At 37.1% G+C, this 14,905-nt stretch overlaps 1 protein-coding gene across 1 annotated transcript in view; it reads left to right on the top strand.

Annotated features, from left to right (window-relative positions):
- Positions 1–14,905, top strand: part of ME2 (malic enzyme 2, NAD(+)-dependent, mitochondrial) — a 63,048-nt gene that overhangs the window by 21,535 nt on the left and 26,608 nt on the right. The window contains exons 5-12 of the mRNA XM_010849790.1: positions 1,124–1,199; positions 2,825–2,986; positions 3,285–3,388; positions 5,988–6,097; positions 6,195–6,292; positions 6,589–6,702; positions 9,081–9,195; positions 11,676–11,818. Coding sequence (XP_010848092.1) covers positions 1,124–1,199; positions 2,825–2,986; positions 3,285–3,388; positions 5,988–6,097; positions 6,195–6,292; positions 6,589–6,702; positions 9,081–9,195; positions 11,676–11,818 — 922 coding nt within the window. The remainder of the gene's footprint in view (positions 1–1,123; positions 1,200–2,824; positions 2,987–3,284; positions 3,389–5,987; positions 6,098–6,194; positions 6,293–6,588; positions 6,703–9,080; positions 9,196–11,675; positions 11,819–14,905) is intronic.

The raw sequence follows: 14,905 nt of genomic DNA, 5'->3' as shown, positions 1-14,905 counted from the left end.
AAGAACTCACATGAAACATAAAGAGCTTTTGGATGAGGGCAGATACTATGTATCATTTATGCAGTGACAGTGGGTTTTTTTTTTTTTACATAGGAGATGGTCGGTGAGTCTTGGTTGGTTAACTCCAGGCCAGTTAAATCAGAATCTCTGGGGTAGAACCCTGGAATTTTTAAAAAGCTCATCAGATGATTCTACTGTACTAGGTAGCTATGGTTGAGAAACTGTTTAAACTGCTTTGAGCTAGGATAGTAATGCCAGAGTTAAGATGTCAATGAGAAGAATGGATAAACAAGATCCTACTGTATGGCCAAGGGAACTATATTTAGTGTTCTGTGATAAGCCATAATGGAAAAGAATATCAAAAAGAATGTGTGTGTGTGTGTGTGTGTGTATATATATATAAAACTGAATCACTGATGTACAGCAGAAATTAACACAACATTGTGAATCAGCTATACTTCAATAAAAAAAATTTTTTTAAAGATATCAATGAGAAAGTTAAATATAAGAACCTATTGGCCCTCATTTCTACTTGCCCTGTTGTCCAGAACCTATGTTTCTTTCTCTCTCTTTCCCTTCTCTCTTCCTTTTTTGAAACCTGGATTGATTATCTCAATTGGATAACAATATACTGTATTTAGAATAACTTTTTCCTTTTTCCTAATGCTGCAAGGATGTATTTTTTATTTGAGATTACTGTAGTTTTCTTCTCTCCCTTCCTGCTTCTTCAGATTTCAAACTCCAGTGACTTTTAACAGTAGTTTACTTAGTGGTTTCATGTTCTGTTGCATTGATGGGATGTCTTTATATTGATTTTTGGAGGTATTTTATGGAGGTATATTGAGTTTATTTGAGCAGGAGATATGGATACATTTCTTCTTGGGTAAAATGATTGTATCATTTAATAAGAATCTTTGTTGCAGCTACTGTGTGAACAATGCAATTACAGCTTCAAGTAGCTGAAAATATTTGAAAATAAACCAGTGTTACTTAGATCTGCTTGGAAACTACACTGTGTCTTGATGTTTTTATTAAAATATCTAAATATTCCAATTATGAACAAAAACTTAGAAAAAAAACAAAAACTGTCATGAAATGCAAAGGTGTTTTTGTTCTGTTGCAGGGGATTATTTATTTCAATCTCAGACAGAGGTCATGTTAAATCAATTGTGGATAACTGGCCAGAAAATCATGTTAAGGTACTAATAGCACAACCTTCCTTTCACAATGTTTTTTCTTCCTATGTAAGTTACCTCTCAATTTCCAAGAACAGTTTTTTTCATTGTTGCTCTGTTTTACTTTATACTTACATACATGCAGATTTAGTGCTCTGAGAAAATCATGATCGTCTTTACAAAAGGGGATGGTATAGAGTTTGCCGTGGGAAAGCAATTGCAGTAAGGTGAGCCTGCTCACTTCAGTACCACTGGTACCTCCTGCCTTCAATTAATATTGTTCTAGGTAAAGAAAATACATTAAAATGCCCTAAAAACTTCTATTCTGGTGGGTGATGAGGAGGATTCATTATGTCTTTTTTCTTATAAATCCAAGGTAGATTTAGATTCTTAATCAATCTGGCTGTCTTTCACAAAACAAAAACTAAGGACTTATTTAAGATCTTTTTGTAGGCTTTTGTGTTTATTATAGGCAGTAATCTTGCTTGCCTTTGTTGCGTGTCTTCCTCACCAAAATAATCTTTGAATTATCATTTGTTCAAAGAGCCTAGAAAAAATTCAGTCAGATCATTAAGTTCATAGTATCATCTTAAAACTTTGTAGGTATATTTTTTATTTTACATTTTTTTCACCATTGCTGAGATTTTTCTTGTTTGGCTTCACTTGTTGTTTGGAGTAGCATGTGATTTCTAAACTCCAGATGGCAACACAATCCAGTATTTTTGCCTGGAGAATCCCATGGACAGAGAAGCCTAGTGGGCTACAGTCCATAGAGTCGCAAAGAGTCGGACACGACTGAGGACTTCACTTATTTTTCTCTTAGGATTAATCCTTATCAGCAGTTTGTTCCTCCCTACCCTGTTTAGTCATTTGAACATATTTAAGTTGATCCTCTAGTCAGGGGGCTTCCCTGGTAATTCAGACAATAAAGAATCTGCTTGCAATGCAGGATGTCCAGGTTCTTTCCTGGAGAAGGAAATGGCAAACCACTCCAGATTCTTGCCTGGAGAATTCCAAGGACAGAGGAGCCTGGTGGGCTATAGTCCATGGGGTCATATGGACACGACTGAGCGACTAACATTTAACACTTTCTAGTCAGAAGCATTCTACTCCTAAACCAGAGACAAAGAAATCAAATCTAGTTAATTCTCCTTTTTACATCTAGAGTTTAGAAATCCTCGAATTTTAAATATTCTTGGGTGGTTTATTTTAAAAGTTAGTTAAGAAACAATTTTATTTTTTAAAGTGAGAGTGAAAATATGTGAAGAAAATATTTTTTTAATTTCTTTTTTATTTAATAGCTTTTCTGAGATATGATGCACAGACAATGCAATTCACCAGCTTAAAATGTAAATTCAGTAATTTGTAGTATATTTGGAGTTGTACAGCCATTATAATTTAGAAGACTTTCATCACAGCTCCCTCATCCCGACCCGCCAAAAAAGCCCTGTACCCGTTAGTGGTCATTCCCTTCCCCCCAGCCCTAGACAACCACTAATGTACTTTCTTTCTCTGTAGATTTACGTATTCATGTGAATGGAATAATAGAATACGTGCTATTTTGTGATGAAGAGAGTCTTTTTTAAAAATGCTTTTGTTTAGTGCTCCATTTTGGAAAACTTTTAATTGGTTTTTTTTTTGTGATTAAGGCTGTCGTGGTGACTGATGGAGAGAGAATTCTAGGTCTTGGAGATCTGGGGGTCTATGGAATGGGAATTCCAGTAGGAAAACTTTGTTTGTATACAGCTTGTGCGGGAATACGGCCTGATAGATGTCTGCCTGTGTGTATTGACGTAGGAACTGATAATCCGGTGAGTAAAATTACTTTCCCTCTCTGATCCTTCTCCCACAGCTTTATTGCATCCCTCTTTTAAAGATAAGAAGAGAAAATTCTGTGATTAGATGTTAGCCTTTTTCTTAAACCTCTTTTAATATCTATATGAATAACAATAGATTAATACTATTAAAAGTTTTTTAAGAAGAGCAATATAGTTATATTGTTATAATAATTATTAACTTTTTTATACTTTACAGTTTCTATTTTACAGAATATGTTTACATTGGTTACGTAACAAAAAACTTCACATTTATGTTTGTTCTGTTTTATAGGCCCTCTTAAAGGATCCATTTTATATGGGTTTATATCAGAAAAGAGATCGATCACAGCGTTACGATGACCTAATTGATGAGTTTATGAAGGCCATTACTGACAGGTATTTTTTCTAAAGTTTGAGTATATGAAAGCATCTTAAAAAAATAGAACCACTGTTTTGTTTTCCTTTATCTTTTGTGAAGATAGAGGAGATTAAACGTTTGAGAACTTTGGTTCTTTCCTGCCCAGTTTGATGTACTGATATGTGGTAGTAATGCTCCTGCTTTGCTTTCCTCAGTTATCTGACATCCTGAGCACACTGAAATCTTGAAGTCTGTACTCACTGCTCCTAAGTAATACCTTCACTGTGCAGTTCTTTCAACCCTCAGCATCCAGGCTCACTTCACCATTTCAGTGAAATTCTTGTGCAGCTTTCATATTTTAAATTTTGGTCTTTTCTCTCCTCCTGTCTGCAGCATCTGACCAGGTTTTCCACTGCTACATCCTTGAAATTTTCTCTTCTCTTGAACTAAAAGACTTTCCTGACTTAATCTTTCTCCAGCCGTTTTTGTTTCCTTTGTCATCTCCACTGATTTTTTTCTTGTTCTCTTCTGGTAAATGTGGGTGAGTATATAGTTCTTTCCTCTTTTGAGTCATGTAGCCTGTGACTTTTATGCTTGTGATTCTCAGCCCATGAAAACCTATCTCTCTAGTCCCACCTTCCTCTGAGGCTTGCATTTCCAATAGCTGGAATCCTCCCTCTAGAGGTTTTGTTGCTATCTCCTTCCCTTTCTAAATTGTCTGAAAGTGAAAGTGAAGTTGCTCAGTCATGTCGACTCTTTGCAACCCCATGGACTATAGCCTACCAGGCTCCTCTGTCCATGGGATTTTCCAGGCAAGAGTACTGGACTAGGTTGCCATTTCCTTCTCCAGGGGATCTTCCCTACTCAGGGATTGAACCCAGGTCTCCCGCACTGCAGACAGACGCTTTACCTGTTGCCTATCTTTAATAAATCTAGCCTCTGTTAATAGCAGTAGCATGTACCCTCATCACCAAACCTTTGATCTTGTCTAATCTTTGACTCTTCCTTCTCTTCTGTCAAACCCATATAGTGTCATTCAGTCCTCACATCCAGTTGGTACTACCCCGTACAAGCCTCAGAAATGCATCTTTTCTTTTCCATTGCCACAGCCTCTTTGCAGATCCTCATGTCTCTTTTGGATTCTTCAGAATCTTCCTCTAGCTTCTCTCCTCACCGTTTCCTCTCCACCTTACCACCAGATTAGTCTTTTAAAAACTACTGTTTTTAAACTACTGACATACTGTTTGTTATGTCATTCTTTGGCTTAATTTCCTATTGCTGAAGGGTAAAGTCCAAACATTTTATGATCTAGCCCTGCGCTACCTTTTTTTTTTTCCTGGCTGCCCCTGGTGGCATACAGGATCTTAGTGCCCCAGCCAGGGCTCAGACCTGTGCCCCTTGCAGTGGAAGCATGAAATCTTAAACACTGGACTGCCCAGGAAGCTTTCCTGCCCTACCTTTTAGATTACTGGTACATGGACGATCCTAAAAATTAACTCCTTTTCAGAGTCAAAGTTGTTGCCATATCTAAAACTAAACTTTTTATCATCCCAGACATTGCCACCTCTTCCCCTTCCCCTTTTTAGTCATCCAGGTGGCCTTGGCATTTCAGTTGCTTTTCCCTCTTCCCAGGTGTGGTCCTCATCATCAAGTTCTGTTTGTTCATTCTGATGTCTCATAATTATCCCTTTCACTTCCTGTGGCTTCTGCTTCACGTCTTCTTGTTTTCGTGCCTCAGTACCTTCCTGATTATTTTCCCTTCTTTCTCATCTCTCTGTGCATTTGATATGTGCTACGCCTCACTGGCAGCTTTATCCTTCCTCCAGGGAGTCTTAGATGAATTTTTCCCTTCTCAAGCCTTCAGTGATTCTATATCAGACACAGAAAAAAGTCCCCTTCCCCAGTTTTGCTTTCAGAATTCTCCCTTATCTGGCTCTAACCTCCCTTAACCAACTTCCCCCTTATACTTTTATATAAACTCTGAAATATGTAGCCAGATTTGAAAATTCAGGAACAGCAAAATAGACCTTGTATTTCTTCCTACCACTTTACTTTCTGTTCTTTTGGAACCCAAATAAAGTTCCACCTCCTTTCATGCCTCCCCATACTTTACCTCACCAAGATGACTGATATCTTTTTTTGAAAGCCAGTGAACTCATACAGCAGTTTTTTTTTTTAAACTGCTTATTTAATATATACTTTACTGTGTTGCTGTTAACTGTGAATGTAATGAAAATTCACATATCAAACACATACTTTTTGAGACTCAGAGACAGAAATCTCTTCCTTTTTAGGAAGTTGTTTGTGTATATATGTGCTGGGCACCCCCCTGAAAGTGAAAAGTGAAAGTAACTCAGTCGTGTCCAACTCTTTGCAACTGCATGGACTATACAGTCTTTGGCACTTGAAAATAGTTTGTACAGATCAGTATCCCTTTGGTCCATCATGGTGCTACATTCATTTTAACCATCCCATAAATTTTTCTGAATAATAGATTTTTCTATATGTTGAGTCTAGTCTTTCACAGACTCTAAAAATTGTTAGTGTGGCCTTAAGTGAACTAACTTAGTATATTATTTTAAAAATGTTTAAAAGTGGTATTTCATCACAACCATAACGGGCTTTGCTGTTTTTTAGATATGGACAGAACACACTTATTCAGTTTGAAGACTTTGGAAATCATAATGCATTCAGGTTCTTGAGAAAATACCGAGAAAAATACTGTACCTTCAATGATGATATTCAAGGTAAAGCAAAAACAAAAACTTAGGTTTTTTATTCCTGCTTAAACCTTTTTTGTAGTGTGCCCACTTTTCACTGTACCATGTTTTGCCTCTCTTACAGGGACGGCTGCGGTGGCTCTGGCCGGTCTGCTTGCCGCGCAAAAAGTCATTGGGAAACCGATCTCAGATCATAGAATCTTATTTCTTGGAGCAGGAGAGGTAAGTTTCTGTGAGCTTTTAAGTTTGAAAACCAACACTGTGCTTTAGACTGGAAAATGGGGCATAATGAACTTCTAATTTTGTTGAGATAGAGGGCATAAATTCAAGATCTCTGTTGTGAAATAGGTAATTTAAAATCTTCGGAAAAATATCACAAAGAATCAAGTTTTGTGTGCTTCATAAGGGAAGAATAGATCCAGTGTTTCTCATACCATATAATTCTCATATATAAAGTAACTTATAATATCGCATCACACTCTAATCTTTGTTTTTGAAATTTCTGTTTTGTTGGACAGGCTGCTCTTGGAATTGCAAATCTGATAGTTATGGCTATGGTTGAAAATGGCCTCTCAGAAGAAGAGGCACGAAAGAAAATTTGGATGGTTGACAAGTTTGGTTTATTATTTAAGGTAAGGTATTCTAAACCTTGGAGAAGCAAAAGTATGTTGTTATAATGATATTTTTAGAGTTTTATTTTCATATTCAAATCATAATGTCTATGTTGGCACCAGATGTATTCTTTCTTGCTTTGTTTTCTGACTCCTGACTCTTTTAAACCTAGTGGCTTTTAATGGGAAGTCAGAAGTTCCTAATTAAATTGTTAGCAGGACATCTGATCATTTGAACAGAAATCCTTTAACTCTTTGGAGATCACAGTCTCTTGTAGCAATCTAATAGAAATTTATGGACCTTTTCCCCAGAAAAAGGCATGTATTCCTAAGGTGAAATGATGGATGACAGGTTTATCCCAGGTCAACTTGGTATCCTTTATTCTTGCCCACCTTCCTATCATTGATCGCCATTTCTAATAGCTCAAGAAATGCCTTGTATCCTATACTGTGTAACACATCAAAGAATAGGTAAACTGTTTCATAGTTGAGCTTATGCAGTACACAATGCTGTTATATTTCTGTGGTGTTTATTGATATTTATAAACTACTTGTCATTTACATCTTTGGAGCAAGCTTATATCATTTACTTTACTCTAGTTCCTGAAATCTTTTCTTAATTAGTAACAGTATTCTATTAGTACAAAAAATGAAATAAAAAACTGAAGTATATGAATGAAAAATCTTGAATGTTTAAATTTTAAATAATTTTTTAAGTATTTAAAAAGTGTATCACACATTGTGATTAACTTATTTAACCTTTTTTTTCCCAATCTCATTTGATCTTATCAAAAATTTTTTGAAATTTTACAAATGAGGGAAGAGGTTTAAAAAGGTCAGGTCATTTTTCCAAGCTTGTAAGTCATGGAGGTGGAATTCCACCCAAGTAGCCTGACTATGAATCCTATGCTGTTAGTCATTCAACTGTGCCTCCTCCCAAAGCTATAACTGCCATATTTACTTGTATGTCAGATGTAAGGATTATTGAGACCTTGTACCTGGAAGACCATTGGAGAGTGTGTATATTTTTGCTAGTACACAATGAGTTTGGTGCTTCTGTTTGTGATGTTTGTTTTCATAAATGTTTTGGTTCTTTATCATGTTTGCAGTAATCAAGTCTAGGATGATGTATGTGCATCTGCAAGTTCAGGGTATGTTTTTCCTTTAGCATGAGTTTTAGGCTTTGTATCTCTTCTTGGGACTCAAAACACTGCCCTCTTTTTTGAGACTTTGAGAGTTTCCGATTGAAGCCCTCATGGAAGAGATGTGGTCTTCTTGGGAGCAAGCATGTGAAGCCACTGTTCTGAGAACTTGGATCTACTGAGGCTGTATTTCAGTCTTTTAGTGAATTCCCCAGCCAAGTGATGATGGAGTTTTGCTTTTCCAGGCCCCTGCTTGTCATCACAGACAAGCTGGGGCTTGTCTGGAACTCTGATGTAAAAAATCACCTTTGCCGAGGGAGGTCTTTTCTTTTGCCGAAATAAGGATATGAATTTGTCATCCTGGTTGGTTTTTGCATTCAACATGTTTTTGTTTGCTTTAAACTATTGAGAAATTCATCACTGTTCTAACATGTCAGTGGTATATCTCCCACACTTGTGACACGACTAAGGAGTTTATTTTTAATGGGTTTTGACCTGGGATTTGGTGAGGAAAGCATATTACTTCATTCAGCTCTTTTAAACCAGAATTCCCCTTTCCTGAACTCTTGGTAGTATAAGTCCATAATGTCTATCTAAAATTCTGAAATCCCTGAGTTTTTCCTGAAATTCATTTGGTAATAAATCTGACAGACCTGAAATTTATGCTAACTTTAGTAGCAAGACCAAAGATGATATTTCTAATTTTCACTTTTTGTACTTGATGTGACTATTCATAACTTCCGTTCAGTTGTGGAGTGCCCACTGAGAGAGTGTTTGTGATAAATTACACACCCTAGTATTCTTGCCTGGAGAATCCCATGGACAGAGGAGCTTGGTGGGCTATAGTCAGCCCATAGTCCATGGGATCGCAGAGTCAGACACGACTGAGCAACTAGCACTTATAATATATTATCATAAGACATTTCTGAAATATGAAATTCTAAGCTCTAAAATGCAGCTAGCTCACATAAGGAATTGTATGCCTTTGTGCCCTGTTGGATTTAGGAAGACTTCACAGAGTAAATGAGTTTTTGAAAGGGATTAGAAATTTTTGGTTATAATGGAATTTGATGCATGTTTTATATTTGGGTTTATGGGCAGTATGAAGAAAGAATTGGAAGATAATGAGTTGAAGAGAAATGTAAATGAAAAAGAAACATTCTTACTGTAGTAACAATATGTGACTTATAATGATGTCTTCTCAACTAATCCTCAATAAACATTTACTAAAAAATTGTATTTTATCTAAAAATTCAGGGGCGGAAAGCTAAAATAGAAAGTCATCAGGAAGCATTTGCTCACTCAGCTCCAGAGAGCCTACCTGATACTTTTGAAGAGGCAGTAAATATACTTAAGCCTTCAGCTATAATTGGTGAGTAAAGTTGTTGCCAAGTCATTCTGTTACTTACCTGTATAATGCCAGGCCTAACTTGCATGCAGGATTACTAAAAGTAAGACATATTTTACCTAGCTTTGAGCATATATGTTTCTGTGATAGCTTTGTTTTTAAATTGACCTTTATTGGAGTGTAGTCGCTTTACAATGATGCATTGGCTTCTGCTGTACAGCAAAGTGAATCAGCTGTATGTATGCCTATATTCCCCCTCTTTTTGGATTTCCTTCCCATTTAGGTCACTATAGATGTGATAGCTTTTTTTTTTAACTGAAGTATACTTGATGTGCAGTATCATATAAGTGACAGCTGTACAGTGTAGTGATTCACAAATTTTAAAGGTTGTACTCCATTCATAGTTATTAAAAATGTTGGCTGTGTTCCCTGTGTTGTATGTGATAGCTTTTAGGTACAGTGTATACAGTTCTGTTAACAGATGTTGCTTGTACTTTTAACTTCTAGAAGCTGTGTGATTGCTCATGCTTTGCTTTTAGAGTTGGTATGACTGGTGGGCTCAAAACCTGAAAAAGACCAAGGTTATTTGACAGACTGTACCAAGAAAATCCCTTGCAGAGTCAAAGATTTTCATTGACAACAAAGCTGAAAGCTTTTGGTATGTTTTAAGAGTCAGGCATTTAATAGCTGTCATCAGACTGTGTAACATAGCATTAACAGAAAATGTAAAGAGTATTTAAAAAGAGGGACTATTTCATTTCCTATACAGCTATGATAAGATTTGTATATATATATCATTATATATGTATCATTTTATATATGTATCATATATATATACATCATATATATATACATCATGTATATATACACACACATATATATGTATCATTTTTCTTATATTTTACCAATTTCTTGGAGGAGCCCTATGGAATTTTAAATAGTAAACTGTTTTAAGTCACCAACAGTTTTTATGGTTAGGAAAAGGATATTAGGTTCTTTACTGATTGAAACTCACAATTTTTTAGAGTGGGAAGTAATGTTTAAGATTGTGAGTGCATTTCTCTCAGAACTCAATTTTTTGTTGTTTAGTTGCTAAGTCATGTCCGATTCTTTTGTGACCCCCACAAGACTATAGCTCACCAGGCTCCTCTGTCTATAGGATTTCCCAGGCAAGAATACTGGGGTGGGTTGACTCAATATGGAAACCTAAGAATCTGTCCATTGACTCCGGCCCTGGAGGATGAAGGAAATGAGAAAAAAAATGTTTCATTCTTTTAGAACTCATGGATTCCTAAGAATATGTCCACATACCCCATGTGACCACATGGGAAAACACTGAGTATACATTCCTTTTTCACATGAGGAAAACAAGCGCAGAGTTATTAAACAACTTGCCTGAGATGTTGTGAGTATCTCATATAGCCAGGAGTGACAGAGGAAGCACTAAAATTCTGGTCTCCAGATCAGTATTTCTCTTTATTACATGTCAGTTTATAAAATGGAATTTAAACTTTCTTTGACTGTTGAATGTAAGTCTTTTCATTGGATGAACTACGTAAGCGTTCAGCTGAGGTGCTCCTTGTCATCCCAGTTCCCACTCTGGGCTGAGTTCTTCTTTCAGCCATGCCTCTGTGCACTGCACACTGAGCGCCCGGGACTGGTCTTCTGGTTTTCTCTTTACTCTGTTGTTTTCTCTCTCAACTCCTAAGCTGCCTGCATTATACTCACTTTTATATCCCAGTGACCTACATACAGTGTCTGAGACATTGTCAGAGCTTACTAAAAGTTCATTAAACTGATCTCTATCAAGAAAGTGGATGACTATAGTCAAGAAGATCTTTTTTTCCCTTCTAAACTCCTATTATTTTATAATGAGTACCACAGAGTATAACAAGTTAACATTTAGAGATGCAACTTTTTCATTTAAAAAAGAATTTTAATTGTGGTAAAACATATATAACTTAAAATTTGCCATCATACCCATTTAAAAGTATACAATGAGGTAGTGTTAAATGCATTCACATTATACAGCCAGTTTGCGGAACTCTTCACCTTTTAAAACTGAAGCTCTGTGCTTATTAGACAACAATTAAATGATGGAAGTAGTCTTTTTTTTCTTTTCCCTGTTGCACCATGTAGCATGCAGAATCTTAGTTCCCTGACCAGGGATCAAACCTGTGCCCCCTGCATTTGGGAGCATAGAATCCTAACCACTGGACTGTCAGGGAATTCCCTGGAGGTTGTCTTATACTCTTTTTTTTTTTTTGCTCACAATTTACTGTGTCTGGGGTAGATAATAAATATTTAAGTAGAAATTTTAGTGTTTTTATTGTTTCTCTTTTCAGATGTAAGATTGGAATTATCTTAGCAATGCAAAATTTTATCTTTGTAATGGGAGTTTACCTGTGCTTTTGTTATGTTAAACCTATTGTAGAAATGCTGTTGATGGGAATGCTGTATTTTACTTGTAATGAAGTTGCTTTTTCCCCCTTTATTTATGATAGGAGTTGCAGGAGCTGGCCGACTTTTCACTCCTGGTGTAATCAAAGCAATGGCTGAAATCAATGAAAGGCCTATAATATTTGCATTAAGTAATCCTACGGCACAGGCTGAGTGCACAGCTGAAGAAGCATACACGCTTACAGAGGTATTAATAACAATATGAAATGGTTATGTCTATTATTTTCCCTCTATTAAGGAGAGTTTAAATTTTAGTTCTTTTGAATTCTTTGCCACTGCCACTGGTTTATATTCCAGTTATAAATATCTGCTTATATACCATTGGAACAGTTGGATTTTCCCCTCCTATTCCATAGGGATATAGTTGTAATCTCCACAATGTAATCCCTTTCTGTATTGTTCTTGCAAGTGACCTTTAAGAGGCTCTAGGAAGTAGGTTTTTTCTTTTTAATTTGGGTACAATATTGTGTTAGTTTCAAGTATACAGCAAAGTGATTTGGGTTTGTTTTTTTTTTCTTTTTTCAGTTTTTTGTATTCTTTTCCATTTTAGGTTTTTACAAGATATCAAATGTAGTTCCCTTTGCTATACAGTAAATCCTTACTGTTCAGGAAGTGATTTTTAAAACCTTGTTTAACAGTGATATATAGCAGTAATTATTGAGACATGGCCTTAAGAATAATTCATATGTCTTAATTTTTAGTGTTCTATCTCTCTTAAAAGTTGTTTTATTATGGAAAATTTGAGGTATATACAAAAGTAGAAAGAATGATATAATTTAACTCCCGTGTACCAGTGTTTTTGTTATTTAGTTGCTAAGTCATATCTAAATCCTTTGTGACCCCATGAACTGTAGACAGCCAGGCTCCTCTGTCCATGGGATTTTCCAGGCAAGAATACTGGAGTGGGTTCCCTTCTCCAGGGGATCTTCCCGACCCAGGGATTGAACCCAGGTCTCCTGCACTGTAGGTGGATTCTTTACCAGTGAACCACTGGGGAATCCCATCATGTACCAATATTCTGCTTCAGAAGTGGTCAGCTTATTGCCAGTCTTGTTTCTTTGACATCCTACTCACCTTAGATTAGGAAGCCAGCCTCAGGTGTATCATTTTATTATTAATATTACAGTATATCTCTCAAAAGTTAAGAATTCTTTTAAAAATATAATCACAGTATCATCATCACACCTCACAGGTTTTTTTATTTATTTTTAATTGTGATTATTTCTTTATTTTTGGTTGTGTTGGGTCTTCATTGCAGCTCATGGGCTTTCTCTGGTTGCGGCAATTAGGAGCTACTTGCGGTGTGCGGGCTTCTCATTGCTGTGGCCTCTCTTGTGGAGCACAGGCTCTAGGTGCATGGCCTATCACACTTCACAGTTTTAACAATTTTTGAATGTTTATTTGATGCTTTTGTATAGCTCTTGGTTCTCTACTAAAATTTTGTCTTGGCATTTAATTTCTTGAATACATGAATTATAATTAAAGTAAGTATCTGATAGTAACAAATATCTTGCTCTCTATCAATCCATTTCTATTATGTGTTTTGTTTTCTTCTTGGTTATCCAGTTCTTGTCTTCGTAAGCCGACTTTTGCTTTTCACTTCTTTGTTGACTGCTAGGTAGTGCAGATAAAGAACTGTAGCAATAATTTGAGGCTCAAGATGAAGTTAGCTTCCTCCACGGGGACTTTACCTATCCTTCTGGAGACTGGGGTGGTGGTGGTTGGTGGTTTAGTCACTAAGTCATGTCCGGTTCTTTGTGACCCCCTGGGCTATGGCCTACCAGGCTCCTCTGTCCATGGGATTCTCCAGGCAAGAGTAGTGGAGTGGGTAGCCATTTCCTTCTCCAGGAGATCTTCCTGAACCAGGAAGTGAACATGTTTCCCCTGTGTCTCCTGCTTGGCAGGCAGATTCTTTACCACCAAGTCACCTGGGAAGCCCTCTTTTCTGGGGTAATCCCCCGTAAGTTCATCAGGATGTAGTCCATGAGAGGCCTCATCTGTGTTCACAGTTAACCTTTTCTCTGGAGTATAAGTCAAAAACCCTGGAGTATTTATTGGCACCTCACCCCTACCCCTAGTGGTCTATAAACTTTACCTTTTTTCCATCATCATGGGACTCGTGACACTTTGGCTGTTCAGGCTCTCAGCCACAGATTTTCCTTTTGAAATCACTCACCTGAAGGAGGAGAGCTTCAAATGCTGAGTTCGAATGTCTTTTTCTCCTCATTTTTTGAATCTTGACCATCTCTACCTCCAAGCCCTCCCTATCTAGGTTGCACTCCTATTTCCTTGAAACATATGTTTAATATATTTTATAGAGTTTTTCTCACTGTTACCAAATGGAGAATTGGTGTGAAGCAACGTAGAAGACTATTCGCAAAGTAGAACTCTGTCTCAGAACTTTCCGAACTTCATATTCATGCTTTTGATATATTTAGCATTATTTTTCTCGTTGTTATAAATTTTATTTTGACACATATATTCTCTCAAAATTCCTTCTGAGTCTATATTGCCATTTTGGTTCAGTTCAGTTCATTTCCTCAGTTCAGTTCACTTCAGTCGCTCAGTCGTGTCCGACTCTTTGCAACCCCATGAATCGCAGCACACCAGGCCTCCCTGTCCATCACCAACTCCTGGAGTTCACTCAGACTCACGTCCATCGAGTCAGTGATGCCATCCAGCCATCTCATCCTCTGTCGTCCCCTTCTCCTCCTGCCCCCAATCCCTCCCAGCATCAGAGTCTTTTCCAATGAGTCAACTCTTCACATGAGGTGGCCAAAGTACTGGAGTTTCAGCTTTAGCATCATTCCTTCTAAAGAAACCCCAGGGCTGATCTCCTTCAGAATGGACTGGTTGGATCTCCTTGCAGTCCAAGGGACTCTCAAGAGTCTTCTCCAACACCACAGTTCAAAAACATCAATTATTCAGCGCTCAGCCTTCTTCACAGTCCAGCTCTCACATCCATACATGACCACAGGAAAAACCATAGCCTTGACTAGATGGACCTTTGTTGGCAAAGTAACGTCTCTGCTTTTTAATATGCTGTCTAAGTTGGTAATAACTTTCCTTCCAAGGAGTAAGCGTCTTTTAATTTCATGGCTGCAGTCACCATCTGCAGTGATTTTGGAGTCCCAGAAAAATAAAGTCTGACACTGTTTCCACTGTTTCCCCATCTATTTCCCATGAAGTGATGGGACCGGATGCCATGATTTTCGTTTTCTGAATGTTGAGCTTTAAGCCAGCTTTTTCACTCTCCACTTTCACTTTCATTAAG

This window comes from Bison bison, unplaced genomic scaffold (genome assembly GCF_000754665.1).
Source record: "Bison bison bison isolate TAMUID 2011002044 unplaced genomic scaffold, Bison_UMD1.0 scf7180017864287, whole genome shotgun sequence".
Classification (NCBI taxonomy): domain Eukaryota; kingdom Metazoa; phylum Chordata; class Mammalia; order Artiodactyla; family Bovidae; genus Bison; species Bison bison.
This window is presented reverse-complemented; position numbering and strand designations above follow the sequence as displayed.